Genomic DNA, 17,177 nt, shown 5'->3' with positions numbered 1-17,177 from the left:
CTGATACCCTTAACTATCACTGAAAACTAAAAACATTTAATAAAGTCATTATTCTGGTTTGAGTAAAAATAAGTCTTAAAATGATGGCTCAGAGGTTAAAAGCACCGACTGTTCTTCCAGAGGTCCTGAGTTCAATTCCCAGCACCCACATGGTGGCTCACAACCATCTGTAATGAGATCTGGTGCCCTCTTCTGTATACATAAAAAATAAATAAATCTTTAAAAAAAAAAAAAACTTCATTAGCAACTCATTTGCTGAGTCATTGTCAACACTCTAAGATTCCTAACGGGAAATGGAAAGGATCTCAGTCACTCACTCTGCAGTCACCAGAGCAACCAGACAGCCTATCGCAGCCGGGCTGCAGTCACTGAGTGTGGCCACTTGCAGATGGGAAGAAGCAGCATTTCCTTAAACAAATGAATGCATGGAATGCCACATTTCAGAACTTCAAAACCAATCATCTTTCCAATAACAGCAAATCCTCCAGCAGAATAGTCATCCAAGTTGTTGCCTAAAGAACTCTATTTAGCATGGCTGGATTGTGAGTGATCTGTGATTAGATTTACTTAGATTACATGATTATTCTAAATCTTCACTGTTTTGGTCAAGTTGACATCCTACGCTTTATTCTTCTTGTTCATTAAAAAGCCATGACATTTACCATTTCTCAACTCTGCCTCTCAAGAGCGGTGCATCTCCTGCCCTCAAACTGCAGCACCTTCCTTGTAAGACAGGGGCCACTGGCTCCTTCACAGGGAAGGTGCTGCTTTAAACTAGGGCGCTTACTCAGCCAAAAGCAGGCTCCAATGCCCAGCCTTCCAGGACACAGCCTTCCACTGCTATTAGATCCTTTTCTGAAAGCCAGGAAAAGTGTTAAAATTCACTGCAACATAATCACCAAAAAGTGTCTACACTGTGACCCCAGGAGACACCCCAGGCCTACTTCATGGCAGGATCTGAAGTATGGCATCTGACGGTAGAGTCTAAGAGCCTGTATCTGTCTTAGTCAGGGTTTCTGCTGCTGTGACAAACACCAGGACCAAAAGCAACCTGGAAGTAAAACACTGATTTCTGCTTACAGCTCCTGGTCACAGTCTCTCACTGAGGGAGTCAGGGCAGGAACTCGAGGCAGAAACTGGGGGTAGAAACTGAAGCAGAGACCATGGGGGAGTGCTGATTCCTGGCTTGCTCCTCGTGGTTTACTCAGCCTGCTCCTTTTTTTCTCCTTCTTCTTCTTCTTCCTTCTTCTTCTTCTTCTTCTTCTTCTTCTTCTTCTTCTTCTTCTTCTTCTTCTTCTTCTTCTTCTTTCTTCTTCCTTCTTCCTTCTTCTTCCTTCTTCTTCTTTTCTTCCTTCTTCCTTCTTCCTCCCTCCTTCTTCCTTCTTCCCTCTTCTTTCCTCTTCTTTTTCTTTCTTTTTTTTTTTTTTTTTTTGGTTTTTCAAGACAGGATTTCTCTATGTAACCCTGGCTGTCCTCCCAGAGATCCACCTGTTTCTGCCTCCCTGAGTGCTGGGATTAAAGGCATGTGCCACCACCGCCCAGCCTCAGCCTGCTTCTTGTATCATTCAAAACCACTTGCTCAGGATGGCACCTCCCACAGTGGGTGGAGTACTTCCACATAAATCATTAAGCAAAAAATGTCCTACAGACTTGCCTACAGGCCAATCTTATAAAGGTATTTTCTCAGTTAAGAGTCACTTTGCCAGATACATCTAGGTTTATATCATATTGACAAAAACCAATCAGCACAGTACCAAATTATAAAAATGAGAGAAACCGAATGAAATTTAAAATTTACCTTGACAAAACGTGAATTTGTCCTCAAGAGCTTACGGACTACCAACAGCAGGAAATCCATTTCCTCGGTTCGTTCATGCACCTACAAAATGAAGAGAGCGCCCTCCCATGGCATCAAGAATGCACATGTCAGGGCAGCGGAGACTGCTCAGTGCTTAAATAATTTGTTGCACAAGCATGAAAATCAGAGTTCAGATTCTCAGAATCCATGTAAATACTAGGTGAGCACACTGAGTCTATAATCCCAGAACCAGATGGTGGAGACAGACAATCCTCAGAGGAAGGTGGCTGTTCATATGGGCAAGCTCTGGGTTTGACTGAAAAGACCCTGTCTCAAGGAATATGGTGGAGAGTGATGATTCCAGATATCAACCTTAAGCTTCCACATGAATGAGCTGCATATGCACATGCACCCACACATACCTGGGCCAACATACAAGCAAGCATGCATATACACATGCATACCACACACATGAAAATGGAATTTTACAAAAAGATGCACATGTTACTTGATGAGAGAGGGTAAAGAGGGCTTTCATGCCCATGGTAGACTTTCAGTTAAACTAGGTTTCTCAGGCAGGTCAGTACAGCTTTTCAGGGGACTCACTCCTGTCCTGACTAAGAGTAAGCAAAGAATATCTGCCCACAAGCCAAAGGCTATCACATGGGTCACTGTCACCCTCAATATTTCTCTTTAGGACCCACTGACATTAGGGCAGAGCACTGTTGAGCCCCCTCAGCCCTGCCCACTTATCAGCAACACTGCCTAACCAGTCCCTGCTGAACCCTCTGCCATGGGTTGTTATCTAACAAGTGTGGGGTTGAACAGGTACCAGTCTAATGCTGACTAAGGAGCAGCAAGTCATATTCCATGATAAAAAGAACTGAAGCTCATAGGATAGATAAGAGGTTTGTCCTGGGAAAGATGGGCCCGTCAGAAGCTGGTAAATCATATCAAGCAAGGTCCGAGTCTAGGGCAAGCAGGCAGAACTTCAACATGACCGCAAAGCAGCACCCATGGGAAGCAGCTGTGCCCAGTCTTCCTCAGATGGAGCCCCAGGCTCAGCCACCGTAACTGCTCCATCCATACCACCTTGCCTCACCTAAAGCAGTAGGTAGGGTCAAGGGGCCTTTTCCAGGAGAAGCCCAATTAGGTCAGGATATATGAGAGCTGTTGTAGAATATTATTTTAAGATGTGTCACATGTGTTTATGCTGTGGAACATTTGTTTAATGATTCAAAGATGTGTTGCATTATTTTATGTTGCATTTATTTAACTCTGTGAAGCTGTGTTACTTTGCCTGTCTAAAACACCTGATGGTCTAATAAAGAGCTGAACGGCCTGCAGTGAGGCAGGAAAAAGGATGGGTGGGGCTGGTAGGCAGAGAGAATAAGAGAAGAAAAGGGGGACACCACGGGGCTAGCCACGAACTGCTGTGGAACAACCTTTTTGTATACTATGACTATGTATTACTCTCATTGCCGATATCTGGGCAGGAAGAGATTGAGTGTGAGAGCCAGACTAGGAGAATTCTGGGAAGAGAAATGGTAGAGTCAGAGAGTGGCCAGAAAATGCAGAAAAGCAAGATGAGGTTGCTCTACTAAGAAAAGGTACCAAGCCATGTGACTAAACATAGATAAGAATCAGGGTTAATTTAAGTGTGAGAGTTAGCTAGTAACAAACCTGAGCTATTGGCCAAGCATTTGTAAATAACATAAGCCTCTGTGTTGGTTATTTGGGAACTGGCAGGCAGGAGAGAAACATCCGATTACAATGGAGTAAGAGTGAAAGAAAGGTAAACAGAAACAGATAAAAGCTGAGAGGCAAAAGGTAGACGGGATAATATAAGAAAAGCTGGCTAGAAACAAGCCAAGCTAAGGCCTGACATTCATAAGAAAGAATAAGCCTACATGTGTATTTATTTGGAGCTGGGTGGCGGGCCTCCAAGAGCCAAAGAGTAAAAAACAACCAACCACACAGAGCACATAAGGACAGTAAGATTGTATCCAGATAATTCCCTGCAAACGGAGAGAAATAGCCACTAAATCTGAAGGATGGGCAAGGCTTCATTCTATAGCTCATTTTCCTTGTGGCCCTGTCATCTTGTGCCTCAGTTCCTACTGAGCAGAAATCCAGACTGCAAATGGCAGAAGGCAAAGCTGGAAGCTATTTGCTGATCATGGACAATAGCTAGTCGTCTTCACAGAACACCATAAAATTTCATGAATAAGATCGTTTGCCCTATCACCAACTCCAGAACATCTCAACACAAGCCTCACTTTCCTTGCTTAGAAAAATCAAAGCTATTGCCGATGAAGGATTTCCAAGATGATTACTCAACTATTAGGTCCTATCCCTAAATGTAAGAGTAACAACTTCAGCCAACACATTTGTGACTCCAGCATTTGAAAGGCAGAAGCAAGAGGATCAGGAATTCAAGGCCTTTGTCTCAACAACAGTAACAACAATGCAGCCTTTCCTCTGTACTTGAACCCATCTTCTCTGGTCCTCCAGGGTAGCTCTTCCTATTCTTCTGCCTCTAGAGGACTCAGTCCGCTGCCCCAATACACACACATGTGCATCACCGCTGGCCCCACAGGCCGTTCCTTAACACAGAGACACAGCTCAGCAGACACCAGCCTCCTGGGACCTGTGAGAGACTAAGAAGAGAAACTAGGACTTGCTTGTCTTCTACAACAGGTATAAAAAATGCTTACTGAATGATGTGCTCAGAGCTAGCTTATTCGTTTTCAAGAGCCAAGAAGCCAGAAGCATTATCATCCCATTTTAAACTGCCTGGCTATTTCGAATATTGCAAACTTGCATTTCTTCTGAAACTCAAATTATCACAGAGAAGATGCTTGGTACTGTGTGTAAACTAAAGCTTCAGGTATCTCCATCACTCATTCCCAGGTCGGGAAGCAGGCAGTACTGTGGTGAGGGCAGGGACCCCACTGCTCCCCATTGCTCCCCATTCTCCCCTATGCCTGTTCTTGCAGAGAAACCTACTTCTGCTAACCTTCAGGAGTGAATGTTGATAACAACATGGTATGGAGAGTGTCTATGCCATTTACATATGTGCAGAACAGACAAGTCATCAAACAGAAGATACAGGGATTACTTAGCACCACAGGTTCGGGGAGTAGCCCCAGGCACATGCAGCAATCCCATCCCTGGTAGCTGGCCTGACCAGAGCTTCATGAAACTTCAGCTTCCTTCATGGAAAGAGGTTCAACTACAGTGACAGGCTCAGGCTCAGTAAGGGACAGCCACTGTGAGCGCCAGCATCTTTCGGTACACAGCCACTGTGAGCTCCAGCATTTTCGGTACACAGCCTACTAGGTCTGACTTTGATTTCCAAGTAAAGGCTTGCTAAACTGTCAAGTGATAAGGAAAACTCTGAACCACACTGTCCGGGGCTTTGGAAGAAATTACATTTCCTATCCTCTCCTCAAACACCTGCAGTGCTACACAACCAAGGAAATGTGTTCCAGGCCACAGTGCATCCACAAAGCTCTACCAGGATGCATTTGCTTGCTACTGTTAACGACCATACCCAGCACAGGAACATAGCAGGACCTCCCCCTCAAAAACAGGCTTAGCAATGGTCAGATTTCAGAATCTGCTGAGCACCCCAGCCCCACTCACATCTTTCCAACACTTCTAAAAAATGAGTTGAATTTCTTAGGACAGCATGATTTTACAGAAATTTGGGGGGCAGGAGGACAGTATGGGCCATTTCGAATCTTCTGAGAAAGCTGTAACACAGAGATCCTATATCTTGAAACACTTGTTGAAAATATGAACAACTATGAAATGCGCACCCACTATAGTGGTGCACAGTCTTAATCTCAGGAGAGACAGACAGGCAGATCTCTATGATTTCAGGGCCAGCCTGGTTTACATAGCAAGTTTCAGGCCAGCCAGGGCTACACAGTGAGACAGTGTCTCAAAAAAGAAAAGAAGGAAGGGAGGAAAGAAGGGAGAAAGGAAAGAAGGAAAAAGAAAGAAAAGATGAATACCAGTTAAATATTCTGTCCTAATGAGGCAAGTCCAAAAAAGTGCAGATGAAGGAGGTACTCAGGAAATAATTAGGAAAGCTAAGACAAGCGTTTGTCATGGCACATGCCAGTAATCCCAAGCCTTGGGAAGATGAGGCAGGAGGATCATGAATTCCAGGCTAGCCTGGGCTACAAAGCAAGACCCTGTCTCAAAAACTAAATAATAATAATAATAATAATAATAATAATAATAATAATAATAATATGGATTTGTGGGTAAAAGTGCTAGCCTGATGAACTGTGTTCAGACCTCAGAACCCATAGTTGGAGAACCAACTTCCAAAATTGTGTACATGGCACAGCAGAACACACACATACAAATACAATTTTAAAGTTAGGCCGGCGGTGGAGGTGCACACCTTTAATCCCAGCACTCAGCCAGGGGGATATCTGTGAGTTCGAGGCCACCTGGTCTATAGAGCGAGATCCAGGACAGGCATCAAAACTACACAGAGAAACTGTCGGGGGGCGGGGGTTAAAGTTAGAAAAAAAGAAAGCTAACTCAGGCACAAAAACAGTTCACAATACTGTATCATGACTAAGCTTTTCCTCAGAGTAGATTAGTACATCTTACCTTTATTAAAGTGTTTTCTGCAGGGCTGGGGTTTGAACTCAGGACCTCTCATATGCTAGGTAAGCACTCTACCACTGAACTACACCCTCAGCTCAACTTTTGTAAACTACTGTCATCCTTGATTAGATAGAGTCTGCCTCTGCGTGGGGGCTGAGGACAGCAGTCTCCAGCAGTGTGGGGAGCCAGCGCTACGGCTGCACTCTGCTGAGACACAGACCCAGGCACCTCCGACTGCATAAGAACCAGTGCTCAGTAAAGTCTCATTCACAAAAAGCAGGTGCCAGACCTGATCTGGGGTGACAACCTGCCTGTGGAGCGCTGCTCTAAAAGGCAATCTTTCCCACCTATATTTTGAAAGGCAAAGAACAAAGATAAAACAGATAATTCACATTCACAAGTACAAAGGAAAGATCAGACCCTTGTTGTAGGGACATAAAGGTGGCAGCCCACACTGTGCTCTGGGAATAAGGACCTGCCCAATAGCGGAGTACTCACTTCATCAATGAAGACATGCGTGAATTCCATCAAACTCTTGGCACTTACAATTTTCTGAAGCAGGACTCCAGTGGTCATGTAAATTAACCTAGTGTCTTCTGTTGCTATTTTCTCTAGCCCTACCTAAAGTTGAGGAAGGAAAAGAGAGGGGAAGAAAAACACAGGTTTCAATGGCTCCTATTTACCTACCCAAACAAGTTATATCCATTTCACCTAAGGAAAGGAATAAAAATCACTGTATTTCAGAAGATATTTAGGGTCCAAATGTAAGTCGGGTTCTCAAATGACTTTTTTCTTCTGTTTTGGGAAGGAATTAGCTTATCCAGTGATGCTACCTCATTATTTCATGTGACAAGACCTTACAGACTATAAAGGTATAATTAAAAGGATTAAATATTAAAAAGCACCATTCTAAGAATTCTCCCTTCTCTCCTTTTCAACTGGAGAAGAGATTCACTGTTTTTTTTTTTTTTTTTTTTTTGGGTTTTTTTTTTTTTTTTTTTTTTGGTTTTTTCGAGACAGGGTTTCTCTGTGTAGCTTTGCGCCTTTTCTGGAGCTCACTTGGTAGCCCAGGCTGGCCTCGAACTCACAGAGATCCGCCTGCCTCTGCCTCCCGAGTGCTGGGATTAAAGGCGTGCGCCACCAACACCCGGCTGAGATTCACTGTTTTTAATTATGCCACAATTCTGCTCTTTAGTTTCCAGTGGAAACAGTTACACACTGACATCAACTGACAACAGAGAGCGAAGACAGTGAAGCAGAGAGAAAGCTCCCTTTCTCTCTGCGGCTCACCTGATAGCCCACCAAGCCACCTAGAGTCCAGGAGCGCTCCTTACTGATCCACCTGGCAATGCTGCTGGCCCCTATTTTCCGAGGCTGCGTAACCACTATGTTGCAGAAGGCAGAGCGCTGAGTGTAGTGGTCCAGGATGTACTGTGGGAGCTGGGTGCTCTTACCGCTCCCTGTGGCACCGTGTATGATCACCACAGAGTTGCTTTCTATCAAAGAAATAACCTGCAATTTAAAAACAATCACTCTCACAATCGGCCCCGGTCACACAGCAGTGTGGAGCACTGTCATCTGAAGAAGGCTTCAGTCAGCTACCTTGACATCACAAAACAAGAGGACTAAAAATGGTTCCCACTTTTAAAATCAACTCCATTACCAATAACTAGGTGAGTGGCAGGCTGGCTTGTTATAAAACAAGGCCACCCTCTGCAGCCCTGTGGTCCTCTGCCTCCGAGTACTGGAATTACAAGTGGGCACCATCACACCCTGTGCATAACTGCTGACAGCTGGGAAGACCAGGCTAGAGTAACCAGTGCTCCAGTTCTCAATGTGTTCTTCGTGTGCGTATGTGCGTGTTTGGAGACAGGGTTTCTCTGTATAACCCGGGCTTGGCTGTCCTGGAACTCACTCTGTAGCCCAGGCTGGCCTCAAACTCAAAGATCCACTTGCCTCTGCCCCCAAGTGCTGGGACTACAGGTGTGCATTTACCACCACCGGCTCCACTTCTTCTTTAAAAAGAAAAAAATGAAGATTTCAAACTTGATTTCTATGACTCTAAGTCTAAATGTCTATTATTTTAAAACTTTATAAAGAGACTAAACGTAATCCTACTTTTTAAAAAATCTGTTTTTATATTTACATGGCTTTAAACTTTGATTTCTAATTCTTGAGATGATTTTTTTTTTTTTTGAGACAGGATTTCTCTGTGTATTCCTGGCTGTCCTGGAACTCACTCTGTAGACCAGGCTGGCCCCAAACTCACAGAGATCTGCCTGTCTCTGCCTCCTGAGTGCTAGGATTAAAGGCGTGTGCCACCACAGCCAGGCTTTTCCAGATGAATTTGAAATAACTAACTATACTTTCCCTTACAGTGTATAATCAGTATCATAAAATCCTAATCATCCTTTCTAACAGTCAGTGATGGTCAGCAAGAACAAATCAATTTGAATTTCAGAATCTAAAACTAATAAAGTATATCTACTCCATAAAGCATTATTTAATCTTCAGCAAAATAAAAATGAAGTTTGGAATATTTCCTATTTTATCTAAAATCTTTTCACTAAAATAACTAATAATGGTTTAAATATTCTTACTTTTAACCATGTTTAATAACATATAACTACCTAAAAACCTAAGCATCCTACTGCTGGAGGTGGCCTGCACTGGTAACAAAACAATGTGTACATGTCTGATTAAATCAACCAGTAAGCAGGAAAGGGAGTAGCAGACCACAGGAACCCAGGTGCAAATGCTGGGGTGCATTCCTTCTCCATAGCAAGACTCGCTATGTGTTCCTTAACAAAAAGCTCCCCGAGGGAAGTGAGGGTGTACCACTGCTGGCTGTCAGTGTGACAGGTCACAGGTGAGTCTGAGCAAGACACAGACAAGCTTACCCTGGGGCTCTGTGGAGGTGGTTCTGTGTGATAGATGCTGCTGACTTTTCTTCTGGCCTGTGCATATGAAGCCCCCACCCACAGTACCAACAGTGTTATGCTTCATTTATTTATTCCAGCAGCAAAATCACATTAGGAAAAATTAATTTTACCTCTTCTTTGCACCGATTTATAGGCAAATCAGGATATTTGTAAGTTGTCTCTGAGATGCATGTAACATTGCTTAACTTAGCCGATGGTGACCTTAGACCTGTATTCAGACAAAACAAAGTTATTTCTTAGCTGAAAAGATAAAAATTAAACAAGTCTATGACCTATCTAATCTGTGTATATGGCTTGTAGACACACACGCAGAGGCAAGTGCACACATGTATACAGACCAACAGTTCCTCCCCTTGGAGAGTCCACTATTAGTGATGCAGACTTCATCCCAGTCACCACCACTGTTGACCTACATTACAACACTGTTGACACACAGAATTCTGCACCTGATTCAACAGTGGCTCACTAATTTGAGATTCTGGTAGTGTGCACAAGTGATAAAGTGTACATTCCTCGCTACAAAATGATAAATCAAACACAACTTACAAGCTACTGGTGTGGGTAAAGGGGCTTGTTTGCTCTGCTAAAAATGCTTGCTATGGTGTCTGTCTGGTCCCAACTATTTACTGTTCTCTTGAGAATCCGTGTACCTGTGCTGGCTGTCCCATAAGCTAAGCTGCCTCTAGTCACCACTTGGCAAAGAACACAGCACTGGAGTTCATGCACAGAACTTTCACAACAAACCCCTAAGCCTTCCTTCCTGTCTCTCTCCCAGATCACCCTGTCTGGGAACACCTCTCCCTCCATGGCTCAACTTCTCGTCCCTCTCTCATCCTTTCTTGTACCTACAGCTCCTCCCTGCTCTCACCTTAAAAACATGTGGTCACTCTCTTTTTTCACAATTAGTCTAGCAATCTATGAATAAATTGTTATTTTTTTTTTATTTTATGGTGCTGGGGATCAAACCCCAGGCCTGTACCCCAGTCCCTATTCTATATAGAGATATATGTAAATGTTTTGGGTGACGTTAGAGATCAAGCTCAGGTCCTCCCCCACATTTCTCTGGCCCCATCTTTTCCTGGATCTGGATCAGAGTGTGTGTGGTTGTTCTTCACCTCACAGCCAGTGATCAACATCTGTTAAAATCTCTCGAGGAAAACGATTCCTTCCTGGGAAAGGGTCTCTTTCTAAGCTATCCCTTGTCCTGCTCTGGGCAGGCCTCTGACGACCTTCCCCACACTGACGAGCTCACTGAAACAGAAGCTCTCCATTATCGTGTCTTACTTTCACTCACTGCGGCTCCCAACTACTCCAGTTTGGTTTTTGCACGTGTGTGTGTGTGTGTGTGTGTGTGTGTGTGTGTGTGTGTGAGAGAGAGAGAGAGGGGGGGGGGGGAGAAAGTTTGCTTTGGTTTTTTGAGACTGGATCTCATGTAGCCCAAACTGGCCTTGAACCCTCTATGTAGTCAAGGATGACCTTGAACCCCATTCTCCTGCCTCTATCCCCTGAATACTGGAATTACAGGCATGAACTACCACACAATGCTTTTTCCCCTGAGGCTTTTTTATGTTAAACCATTTTATTTGAGAAATAAGGATAACCAAACCCTGCCATTCTCACAGCCCAGGCAACGGCCTCCAGTTCTAGCGAAATCCGAGCTGGAAAGCCCCACCCTGCTCTCAGGACACCCACATGTCCTAAAGCCTTTAAGACTTGAGTTGTCCTTGCTCTCCTGTGGTCAGGAAAGGAAGAAGCCACTGTACCAGTGAGGACAGACACAGCAGGGCAGAGGACCAGGCAAGCACCAGGACTGAGTGGGTGTTGTTGGAGGGCTGAGAGAACGACTATTCAAGGATGGAGAGTGAGGATGATTCTTTCAGGATGACAGAAAAGGTCAAAGGTCTATATTTTTGCTAAGAAAGCTTGAGCCTGGTTCATGGTGCTACTAAAGGAGGCTTGTTGCTCTAGCAACATTAATGTGAATCACAGGACTTGACTACATCTATTTTGAAGGTTGCTGCCTTCAAAGACAGAACATTTATAAGAAAAAACAAAACAAACCCAAAGCCCTCGCCACACTATCTAAACTACGGCCCTTCTCCACGTAGCACAAGATGTCACCTGACATTTTTAGGTCACTGGCTGACGCAGACCCAGCACAGGTCAAGACTTGCCTTTACTTAACATGCCCCAGGGTGGACAGGAAACCAGGGAGCAGAAATGTTCACAGCCGTGTGGCTGTTGGTTTTTTATAAACAAAAAGACAGACATCAATGATAATTTAAGGAAAACCAACAAATTACATGTGACAAACTGAAGCCTAGAAGTAGACGGAAAATACTACAACCTCAAAATATGCTGTTCTCATTTTTTCCTTATTCTAAGTTATTAAAATATTTTATATAAGCCAGGCTGTGGTGGTGGTACACGCCTTTAAGCCCAGCACTCGAGAGGCAAAGCCAGGTGGATCTCTGTGAGTTCGAGACCAGCCTGGTCTATAGAGCATGATCCAGGACAGGCTCCAAAACTACACAGAGAAACCCTGTCTTGAAAAAAAAAATTATATAAAGTAGAATACAAAAACCATTAAAACTTGTTCTTTTCATCTGTCTCTTCATATCATCAAACAATTCTAAAATCTAACAGAAATCCAGAGGTTTCACAAGATCTAATGAATGGACTTTCAAGCTAAAGTCAGTGTCAACTGGCTGACATGCAGAACATAACGTTTCTAAATGTGGAATCTAGACACTATCCAAGCAGATGTGGTGGTGCACACCTTTAATCTCAGCACTTGGAGGCAGAGACAAGTGAGTCTCTGAGTTTGAGGCCGGCCTAATCTATATAGTGAGTTCAAGTAAGATCAAGTTCATGGCAAGACGGTCTTAACCAGTGTTGCTTCAGCCAGTGACCTAAAAATGTCAGGTGACATCTTGTGCTACGTGGAGAAGGGCCGTAGTTTAGATAGTGTGGCGAGGGCTTTTGGGTTTTTTTTTCTTATAAATGTTCTGTCTTTGAAGGTAGCAACCTTCAAACCAGATGTAGTTAAGTCCTGTGAGTCACACTGATGTTGCCAGAGCAACAAGGCCTCTTTAGTAGCACCATGACAACAAAAACAACCCCTCCCAAATCTAAATAACTATCCATACCAAAAAACTAAGCTTACTTATTGGATTTATACCTTAACCAAAAAATTAAATCTTTAAAATAATTAATAATACAATGTTTTCTCCAAAGGTGGGGTAATGTTTTACATTCAAACTGAGCTCAGATTGAAAAAGGAGGCCCATTTCCCTTCTCAGGCATCTCCTCATCAGCTTTCCACAAAGGTTATTCTCTTACAAGGTCAGAAGAAAAGCTTATAGGGTATGAATCCGCCATTAAAAGTATCCTCCCATAGCAGCCATTGCCATACACTGAGCTCCATAGAGACAGCGCTGGGACAAGCAAGACGGGACCAGCACTGGGCGACTGTGCCTTGTGGAGAAAAACAACAAAACACAGGCAAAGGGTCCTACGGAGCCAACAGGCAAAATGTCCTCATACGCATTCTTTGAGTAAACTTGCCGGGAGGAACACAAGAAGAAGGACCCAGATGCTTCTGTCAACTCCTCAGAGTTCTCGAAGAAGTGCTCAGGAAGGTGGAAGACCATGTCTGCTAAAGAAAAGAGGAGATCTAAAGACATGGCAAAGGCTGACAAAGGCTCATTATGAGAGAGAAATGAAAACCTACATCCCCCCCAAGGGGGAGACCAAAAGGAAGTTCAAGGACCCCAATGCACCCAAGAGGCTCCTTTGGCCTTCTTCTTGTTCTCTTCTGAGTATCGGCCCCAAATCAAAGGAGAACACTCGGGCTTGTCCGAGTGTGAGCAACACCACTGCTGATGGACAACAGGCAGCCTGTGAGGAGAAGGCTGCCGAGCCCAAGGAAAACACAAAAGGGTATCGCTGCCTATGTGGCTAAAGGGAAACCTGACACCATGAAAAAGGGGGTGGTCAAGGCTGAAAAGAGCAAGGAAAAGAAGGAAGAGGAAGATGAGGAAGATGAAGAGGGTGAAGAAGAGGAGGAAGGTGATGATGAATTAGTTGGTTTTAGTGCAGTTTTTTTCTTGTCTATAAAGCATTTACGCTCCCTGGACACAACTCACTCCTTTTAAAGAAAAAAAAAAAAAAAACAGGCTGTGTAAGATTTGTTTTAAAGTACAGAGTCTGCTAGGCAGTGGTGGCGCACGCCTTTAATCCCAGCACTTGGGAGGCAGAGCCAGGCGGATCTCTGTGAGTTCAAGGCCAGCCAAATAAAGTACAGTGTCTTTTTTGCATAGTTAACACACTACCCAATGTGTCTTCAGATAGCCCTGGCCTGGTCGTATTTTCAACAGCCACTAGCCTTGCCTGGTCCAGTATGGGCTTGTAAACTGGCATGGAAATCTAAAGCAGGTTCTTGCTGGTGCCAGCACAAATTAGTTATATATGGGGACGGGAGGTTTTCTGTTTGGTTTTTCATCTTCAGTTGTCTCTGCTGCAGATTATATGAAGATAACTGTTGTTCTGTTAATTGAATACCAATCTGTAAGCAAAAAAATCTGCAACTGTTTTGTTAACATTCTGAATGCTTCTAAGTAAATACAATTTTTTTTATTTAAAAAAAAATCCCCACACTAGGAGCTATAAAGACCGCTCGGTGGTTAAGAGGACACACCACTCTTGCAGAGGGCCCAATTCAGTTTCCAGTGTCCACACTGGGCGGCTCCCAACCACCTGTAACTCCAGCTCCAGGAGGATCTGACACTGCTGGTCTCCATGGACACTGGTACTCATGTGTATATACTCACAACACACACACACACACACACACACACACACACACACACACGCTGTAAGATAAAATAAAATGGTTTTTTAAATACTTGCACGTTAATAACAAGAGATCATTGTGGCTTTTATTGACTGCCCAAAGATACCATCCAGAACAACTGATCACTGCCATATAAAAGCAAAGACCATGAAAAGGTCCTTAACAACCTGAAGCCAGGCCCACCTTGTTATAAAAGACTCACCCCTACCTATATAGTTTCTATCTTTAAGAGATTATTTACTTTTAAATATAAAGAATTATTCTAATGTAATATATGGAACTCAATGTGTATCCTTGAATTTCTACATAGGAACAAGGTTTTGAATACTTACAAGTGAAATAAGATTAATCCCACACAAAACCCAATGGTATTTTATGAAAGATATTATATTATAGCATAACTGTGTCGACATAACACAGTATTTGTGTTTAAAACCTGTGGTCATGAACTAGAAACACAGGTATCAGTGAGATTTCAGGATTTCACTGTAAACAGACGATGAACTAGAAGAGCTGTGTTATCATGTAGGCATTCACACACAGGGTCTCACCTAGGCCAAAGGAGTTCCTCCTAGATAGTCTCCACAGATCCACACTGCTCCCTCTCCTTCATTCTTAAAATACCACCCTAAACTATTTTCTAAACACTAACGGAGACTCCTATTTCTCCTCACCTTCATCCCAGAAGCCATAAGTTTGGCCACTCCATTAGATGACTACCTGGGGTTGACTCCTTCCTATTTTATCCAATTCACTTGCCAAATCAGAGGCCATTATGAAAGATACTTCCCGAGTGTCACATGCCCATTGGAATTCCTCCCTTAAGTAAGCAAATAGGGACCTCAGCTTTGATTGCACGCCTTACCCTCCATAGCAAGGGCCACCCAATGGTCACTGTGAGAGGAGGCATGCCATCTTATACCACTCAGAAGACAGCCACACCATGATTTCCCTTGCAGACATCTCACCCTGACTTTGCACTCAGCCTCGGCTACAAGTTGTACCACTCAGCAGAGGCCATGCATCCACCACCACAGCAAGAAGGCACACGCAGACTTCCAGGAAGCTAACAGCCACATGAGAAGTCCCTGCTATGGATTCTCCACCCCACTCAATTTTTGCTTCTTTACACCTTGTTCAGAAGCCAAGTGTCAGGTGACTTCATGTGGAGCCACCAAGAAGCATCTGCTTTCCCAGGGTAGGAAGGGCACCACCAAGGTACAGTACTGTGAGGACTTCATGAAGGCTGTGAGCCCCACCATCCTCTCCTCTCAAGCAAGAGAAAGGGTTAACAGACCTGACTTGTAAGGTTTCCATGGCATCACAACCCCTCTGATGAACACAGGAATGATCACATTTGTGACAGGAAGTTCTACATTTCAACCTGGCACAACCCAGAATCGCCTGAGGAGGGAGTCTCAACCGGCGGACTATTAGATGAGGCTGGCTATGGACATGTCTGTGGAGGGCTGTCTTGATTGTTGACTGAGGTGGGAAGACCCATGTGGGCAGCCCTGAACTGCCCAAATGAAGCAAGCTAGCTGAGCAGAAGCAGGAACAGGCAGGCAGCTGGGCGCATTCCTTGTTCACCGCTCTCCACACTGGATGTGACAGAACTAGCTCTGGAGCCCCGCCTTGGCTTCCCTTGAAGAATCAAAGGAAAATAATAAACCTTAACACTGGGATTATAGGTAAGTGTTATTATTACAGAGAAGTATATAGGGAAGATTACCAGTGAGCCTGCTTAGAAAAAAAGTGCTGAAGGGCACTGCCTCAAAGCTCCCTTTAAAACAGGCAGCATACTAACCAGCATTCCTAAGAACTGTAAGAGCTCTATAAAGTGGAGCTGAACTCTAACCTAGTTAGAAGGAGGGTTGACTGAAGACGTGTTTTCTGGAATTTGTTCATCGGAATGTCTGCTCATTAAGCCCCTTCCCTCATCACTTTAACTGAGAGCTGCTCAGAGGGGCAGCGCGGGTCGGTTTCAAAGAGAACTGTAACTAGTTCTCTGCACTGATGAAGTCACTTAATTGCTTGAGAGAGAACCAAAACCTGCAGTTTCTGCTTCTGCATCACTTGCTTAGCTGCTCAATGTGCCATGCCGTGGGGACCTCCAGGACACCTGTAATGAAATTGATGTCAAACTGCAATGTGCTGGACCTAAAATACACGGACGCTGTACAACAGTTTCAGTTTGGCCATCAACTCCTTGAACAATAGCCAGAGGCTGCAGGGGGGGGGGGGGGCGGGCCTCAGCAGAGCTTCTCCTCCTCAGTCTGAGTGCGCGGAGCCAGTTCTTTCTGGGAGAGTTCATCCACCATTGCACCCGCAAGCAAGGACTGAAGCCCGTTCCTGCCCTGCTGCATTTTCTAAGGGTATCGTCACAGCAACAGAAACGCAACCAGAGCAGCAGCCAGCCAGCGGCACCAGCAACAAGCAAGGCAGCGCATCTGGAAGGCTCTGAAGGGCACCGACCCGGCAGCGACGCCACTGAAGCAGAAACACAGGAAAAAGCAAAGCACTAAAGGCTGCTTCTGCCTCGGGGTGAGTAAGAAATAAAATACACATCACAGTGACCAAATAAAAAGTTAAAACACAAAACCAAATCTAAGAATGGGTGTAAGTAATGTCTCCAAATTTTCCAGAAGTAATAGAACACACCAATCTGTATTAGGGATTAATACAGTACGACTGGGCATAGACGTCCTAATTATTACAAAGGCTAAAAATAAAGAGGGAACTGTTCCCATAACTCAGGTATATCCTTCAGTAGGAGCACAGGGAATGAGGACAGGAGCAGGAGGCAGAGCTTCTTGGCTAGGTGGGTACAAGGCAAAGCTTTCAGAGGAGCCTCTCACACGAACAGGCTAACAACAGCACTAATAACAGAGCAGCCGGAGCAACTCGGCCCATGCTCTCCCCAGTGACCTGCACGGGAGCTAAAGAACCG

At 44.3% G+C, this 17,177-nt stretch overlaps 1 protein-coding gene across 3 annotated transcripts in view; it reads right to left on the bottom strand.

The window, feature by feature from the left end:
- Nucleotides 1–17,177, bottom strand: part of Tdrd9 (tudor domain containing 9) — a 106,096-nt gene that overhangs the window by 66,051 nt on the left and 22,868 nt on the right. For all 3 annotated transcript variants that reach the window (XM_037210879.1, XM_028883716.2, XM_037210880.1), the window contains exons 3-6: nucleotides 9,483–9,580; nucleotides 7,721–7,942; nucleotides 6,929–7,051; nucleotides 1,799–1,879 (exon numbers count right to left, since the gene is read on the bottom strand). In XM_037210879.1, the coding sequence (XP_037066774.1) occupies nucleotides 1,799–1,879; nucleotides 6,929–7,051; nucleotides 7,721–7,942; nucleotides 9,483–9,580 (524 nt within the window). The remainder of the gene's footprint in view (nucleotides 1–1,798; nucleotides 1,880–6,928; nucleotides 7,052–7,720; nucleotides 7,943–9,482; nucleotides 9,581–17,177) is intronic.

The sequence above is a fragment of the Peromyscus leucopus genome, chromosome 14, assembly GCF_004664715.2.
Source record: "Peromyscus leucopus breed LL Stock chromosome 14, UCI_PerLeu_2.1, whole genome shotgun sequence".
Lineage (NCBI taxonomy): Eukaryota > Metazoa > Chordata > Mammalia > Rodentia > Cricetidae > Peromyscus > Peromyscus leucopus.
This window is presented reverse-complemented; position numbering and strand designations above follow the sequence as displayed.